At 36.0% G+C, this 6360-nt stretch overlaps 1 protein-coding gene across 3 annotated transcripts in view; it reads left to right on the top strand.

Moving 5' to 3' along the window:
• Positions 1-5838, top strand: part of TYW5 (tRNA-yW synthesizing protein 5) — a 21200-nt gene extending 15362 nt beyond the window's left edge. For all 3 annotated transcript variants that reach the window (XM_067741084.1, XM_067741083.1, XM_067741085.1), the window contains one exon: positions 2578-5838. In XM_067741084.1, the coding sequence (XP_067597185.1) occupies positions 2578-2834 (257 nt within the window). In that variant the 3' untranslated portion in view covers positions 2835-5838. The remainder of the gene's footprint in view (positions 1-2577) is intronic.
• The last annotated feature ends 522 nt before the right edge of the window (positions 5839-6360 follow it).

Raw genomic sequence — 6360 nt, forward strand, 5'->3', positions numbered from 1 at the left:
TATTTCAAAGCCAAGAGAGATTAGAGATTTTATTAAATATAAAAATGTTAGTCTTAATACCTATGATATCTTTTGTGTGCATCATTTTTCTACAGTCTGAATTAGTGTCACTTAATGTTTTTGAACAGTAAATAGGCATTAGTTACTGTTAGTAACCAGTGATATAATTAACATCTGTAATTATTATGCAAAACTGAATACCTGAAGATTATAAAGATTATAAAATCATAATTAAGATTAAAGGGATGCATTAACAAATTCTATTTATATAGTTTTATTTTCCATATCTAAGTTAATAAGTTTAATATGTTTAATAACTTTTCAGTGATAATAAAATTAAGTTAAAAAGTATTAATAATAATATGATATTCTCATTTGGGACTAGATTATAAATTCTTTGAGGACAAGAAACCATGTTTTGTTAATCTTTGTATTGTCCTGATAAAATGTCCTTCACATAATTGTGTATAAAAATTTGATACCTTGGGGCTTCCCTGGTGGCGCAGTGGTTGAGAGTCCGCCTGCCGATGCAGGGGACACGGGTTTGTGCCCTGGTCCGGGAGTGGCTGGGCCCGTGAGCCATGGCCGCTGAGCCTGCTCGTCTGGAGCCTGTGCTCCGCGACAGGAGAGGCCACAACAGTGAGAGGCCCGCATACCGCAAAAAAAAAAAAAAAAAAAAAAAAATTTGATACTTGACTTCTTAATCTTCATTGAAAACAACCAGCACATTTTTTTTTTAACATCTTTATTGGAGTATAATTGCTTTACAATGGTGCGTTAGTTCCTACTGTATAACAAAGTGAATCAGCTATACATATACATATATCCCCATTTCTCCTCCCCCTTGCGTCTCCCTCCCACCCTCCCTATCCCACCCCTCTAGGTGGACACAAAGCACCGAGCTGATCTCCCTGTGCTATGTGGCTGCTTCCCACTAGCTATCTATTTTACACTTGGTAGTGTATATATGTCCATGCCACTCTCACTTCGTCCCAGCTTACCCTTCCCCCTCCCCGTGTCCTCAGGTCCATTCTCTACATCTGTGTCTTTATTCCTGTCCTGTTCATCAGAACTTTTTTTTTTTTAGATTCCATATATATGTGTTAGCATAATTTGTTTTTTTCTTTCTGACTTAACTTCACTCTGTATGACAGACTCTAGGTCCATCCACCTCACTACAAATAACTCAAATTTCTTTTCTTTTTATGGCTGAGTAATATTCCATTGTATATATGTGCCACATCTTCTTTATCCGTTCATCTGTCAATGGACACTTAGGTTGCTTCCATGTCCTGGCTATTGTAAATAGTGCTGCAGTGAACATTGTGGTACATGACTCTTTCTGAATTATGGTTTTCTCAGGGTATATGCCCAGTAGTGGGATTGCTACAACCAGCACATATTTTTTAAATCCATTGCCATTACTTAAATTTTGGGGTTTTGTGTCTTGAGAGCATGGTTAAGGGTGATGCAGTTCTCCCTTATTCTGTATACAACTTTAAAAGAAGAAAAAAAACAAAACAGAAATACTGAACATTTGCATATATTTTGAAGTAAGAGCAAAAGTCCCATCTTCGGATGTAAATTTAACAGAATAGTTACCTTTTTTTCCTGTTACATTGAATATGGAAAAAAAGGTTCTGAAAGAAAGAGTAGTTAAGATTAAAACCATGTTTGGAACCTAGTTTTGTAAATCAAAATATTTTAAGCTTTTGTTTCTCCTAGAGCACTCAGAATGAGTTTGTTTCTAAAATTTAGCTTCTTATAAATCTTCCTTTCTTCTTTCCACAGGATTAAACTTTTTTTGGATGTGACTAGTATTTCATCTTTATTATATTGTAGTGTTGCTTTAGTATTTCTGTAGCACCTGTGTTTTGAAAATATTTAGACTCAATTGAAAACAAAGAAGTAAGCTTTCTAGTGGAAGTAAAATATTAATTAGCTATATGATAAAAGTTTACTCATCCTCTCCACAACCAAAATATTTGCTTTAGTTTTATATACTTATTATAAAGGAGCTGAAAGAAATATAAGACGATTATAATTGCATTAGAAATGTAAAACTGAGGAGGCTACAGTGAATGCAGATTCAAGCAAGTTAGAAAACCAAATGCAGCTTGTACAGGAAGTCTTTGAGAACAAAAGTACTGTACTGAGTCAGAAAAGGTCACAGATACTCCTCAAATAATTGAAATGTTCTGTGTATAAAAAATGAACACTTTTGATGTGGTTGTGTGACTCAGGAAGTGTAAACAAGTAACACAAAACACAGCCCCAAATTACAGAACTACAAAACAAATATAACTTTATTATGTCTTTCAAGTTAAAAGGAAAATTTGCTACTTCCAAAGGTTTTAAACGTAGGGTTGTGCTATTGACACTTTAAATTGGTTGGCAATTCATAAAAGTTAAAATGATTCTGTTAAAAGCTGGGAGTGTGCTAACGAAGGGATCTAGTTACAAGAATTATTTCTTGCATTGGCTATAATGCAATTCGTGATATTTCACTGACATTTTGGTTTTTTTTTTTTAACTGTAGCTTTTATTTTTAACTTTTTTTTTTTAAAACTTCTCCAGCTTTATGGTTCCATAATGTAATATCTGAAGAGTTTGGAGTGGGAGTGAATGTCTTTTGGAAGCATCTTCCATCTGAATGCTATGATAAAACGGATACCTATGGAAACAAAGATCCTACAGCAGCATCAAGAGCTGCACAAATTTTGGACAGAGCCTTAAAAACCCTGGCTGAATTACCAGAGGAATACAGGGACTTCTATGCACGGCGAATGGTCTTGCACATTCAAGACAAAGCCTATAGCAAAAACTTTGAATAAATATTGAAGTGAATGCAGTGAGCATAAACTTTTAAATACAGTTCAACTCAAATACTGGAGAAGTATAACAAGATGTAAATTATTTTTTTAAAGATTTATCCTTTGTTAAAATAGGAAAGATAAATCAATCTCAGATTTACAGATTAAAGAAGTATGAAGGCATGTTTGTGTGGTTTCTACTTAATACAGATTGTTATGGTTGAAAAAGTGCTGCAGTGGGACAGCTCTTTAGCTTTCAGGTGCAAATAACTAAAAATCCAACTTAAAATGACCTAAACAATAAGAAAATGTATTGAATCATTATACATGAAGTCTACTGATAGAAAGGGCTTCAGTATTTCTATTCCAGTGATTCAGAAGGGTCACCAGGAAACTTTGGGGGTTTTTTTCTCCCGTTTTCAGCTGCAGCATTGGCATCATACTAGTGCTGGCTTCCCTCGTGGGATGGCTGCCAGTAGCAGTTGGGGCTGGGTGCATGTTCATTTACATGAAGTGGAGGAATCAGGGGATTCCAGGGGCCCTCTTAACATGCAAAGCTTTCCCAGAATTTGCCGCCAGATGCTTGGGTCTCATTGATCTAAAGTGGCTTAGACCTGTCCATCCCTGAGCCAGTCACTGGTAAAGGATATGGAATAACTCTTAGGTCAGTTGGAGCTACTGGAGCTGGAAGTAGAATCCGCTGCCCCTGAGACACATGAGGTAGAATGGATAATTTTTAGAATCAGAATCCAGATAAGGAAAAAACATGGGCAACGAACAATATGTACTACATTAATCTTTTGAGCTTTTTATAACATACAGATGCCTAGGCCCCATCTTTGTAGACTCTGATTCAGTGTTTTTAGGGTTTGGCATAGGTATCTATTTAAAAGAACTCATAGATTGTTTTGATGCATAATTAGGATTGAGAACAACTGGATTAGATGATAGTGATTTGGACTATTAGTTTTGTGATTTGTCCAAAGCAAGTGTTTAATCTGATCCTGGTTTTCTTGGTACCCAGTAAGTTAGGCCTGCCCTTTTCAGTTTTTGAATGTCAGAAAATATTCAAATCAGTTTTAATTTATACCTATGGCTAAACTTTAACCTAATTCAAGTTTTCCCCAGTAGATGTTTTCTGCCTATCCCCCTTTTTTAAAAAAAATTTCTTTTAAGAATGAATACATGAGAGATACCAATAACATCATTATTGAAGACAATCAGCGATTGTATGTGGATCTATGCCATTCTTTGTTTTGCACCTAGTAATTTTATTGCAGTGTCATTGAAGAAAGCCCATATATATTTACTGAATACAAATGTGCCCATCTAAAGCAATCTGAGTACATCGATTTAGTGCAGTTTAATTATGGAGAAAACTGTCTTTTAAAAATAATTTATCCACTCATACCGTGTTTGGAGTTGGATTAATTTCAGGTATGAAAGGCAAATTACAACAAATAAGAAAGGAAAAGTATATAAAAAAATTGTTCTCAACTTAACAGGCATCTTTGGGAAGAGAGAATGAAGTTACTCAGGTCAACAAAAGAAGTCTGTCAAAAAATTGTTTTATATCTAATTATTAGATTTTGATTTTTATTATTTCTTAGGTTAAGCAAAGAACTTCTTTAATGATTTTCTTTGGGAAGAAAAAAAAAACAGCAAAACCCCTTTTAGTTGGAATAGTATTTAGAGTCAGCTCTTTAATAAACCCCTTTTTTTTTAACCAGTAAGAGAATCAGTGCAAAATATGTATGTCCAGGGTCATGTGGAAAACTAGGAAGCTGAGATTACAATTTGCCTAACGAATATTCATTTTAATTCAGTTTATTTGGAAAGTAAACTGGACTTTAGGCAAGTCAATCTCCTAAGAAGCTTACTTTCCTCATCTTTAAAATAAAACTTGAACTTTATAGGATTGCTACAGAAATAAAGGAGATAGCTGAAGGGCAGGAACATGGTTGATGGCTGGTGCTAGCTTCCATTTAATATTCCTTTGCTGAGAGATTTGAGGTAGTTCCTGTTGCAACATTATAATATCTGCAATACTGATGAATCCTTTGGGAGGTTTTATTTATTTTTGGGGGGGAGTTAAAATTCCTGGTCATAATTTTTAATGTTAGGGTCTTTTATTTTTTTGGCCACGCTGCGCGGCATGTGGAATCCTGGTTCCTTGACCAGGGCCTGAACCCATGCCTGCCCCCTGCATTGGAATTGCAGTCTTAACCACTGGACTGCCAGGGAAGTCCCCTAGGGTCTTTTATTTTAAATGCAAAATATTTTAATCTTTTTGCCTACCTGGCTGAGACCAAATGAGATGTTTTTCATATATAAAATAGTACACAGCATGTTAGCTGCAACTTGTCAGGAATTCCAAATCTCAGAATTTTGTTGCTGAAAGGGATCTTAGAAATCATCTAGTCAATCCAGATTGCTTAAATGACTGTCGAGGCTGACACAGCTGGGTGATAGAAACTTGAAATTATAGTTGTGGTGCCCAGATTAGTAACTCTCCATTCTTACCCTTAGGTGCAGCTCATCTCAGATACTTAGGGATACATTATATAGTTATTCTCTGGTTACAGTTCAGGGCCACAAAGGAATTTTTTTCCTCTGCCAGCAAAACAACTCAATGTGCTGCTTGCTACACAGACAAGAGATACAAAGTAAGACTAATGAACAGGTAGACAGCAGAGTGTAATATAAAAATGGAATAGCATGCAGTCAAAGAATGAGACAGGTATATGTATGTACTGGCAAGGTATTTTCCCAAGGTAATTAAATGAGAAAAAGGTTTGAAACTATGAGTACAGTACGATGCCATTTGTGTAAAAGGTATGCTGTAAATAAACATTTATTTGTATATGCATAGAATTATCTCTGCAAGGATACATGAGAAACCAGTGATAGTGACTGCCTCTGAGGTTAGACAAGTAGATGGGAAGACTGGAATTTGCAGTTATTATCTGATTTTTTTTTTTGCCCTGGTATATATTATTCTTTCAAAATAAATTTTAAAAATACATGCGAAGATTGTAATTATTTTCTCCTCACAAACATTAACAGTATTTTTCTTGGTACATAATTACATCTGAATTCTATTTATTCAGTAATTTCAAACTTGTCACTTCGATGAAATATCAAAACAAGGGAAACAAGGTCAACATGGCTTATTTTCTATCCTTTTGAACAGCAGCTATGTGAACATTTGGAAAGAACCTTAGTAATGAGGCTTTTCTTTTCTTTTTTTTTTTTTTTTTTTTTTTTGCGGTACGTGGGCCTCTCACTGTTGTGGCCTCTCCCATTGTGGAGCACAGGCTCCAGACGCGCAGGCCCAGCAGCCACGGCTCACGGGCCCAGCCACTCCGCGGCACATGGGATCTTCCCGGACCGGGGCATGAACCCGTGTCCCCTGCATCGGCAGGCGGACTCTCAACCACTACGCCACCAGGGAAGCCCAATGAGGCTTTTCTTACCCATCTGATGTTGCCATCAGACATCAAAGCTTAATCTAAGAAGTTGACCCCCACCAAAAAATGCAGGAAGC

Source organism: Pseudorca crassidens, chromosome 6 (genome assembly GCF_039906515.1).
Source record: "Pseudorca crassidens isolate mPseCra1 chromosome 6, mPseCra1.hap1, whole genome shotgun sequence".
Taxonomy (NCBI): Eukaryota; Metazoa; Chordata; class Mammalia; order Artiodactyla; family Delphinidae; genus Pseudorca; species Pseudorca crassidens.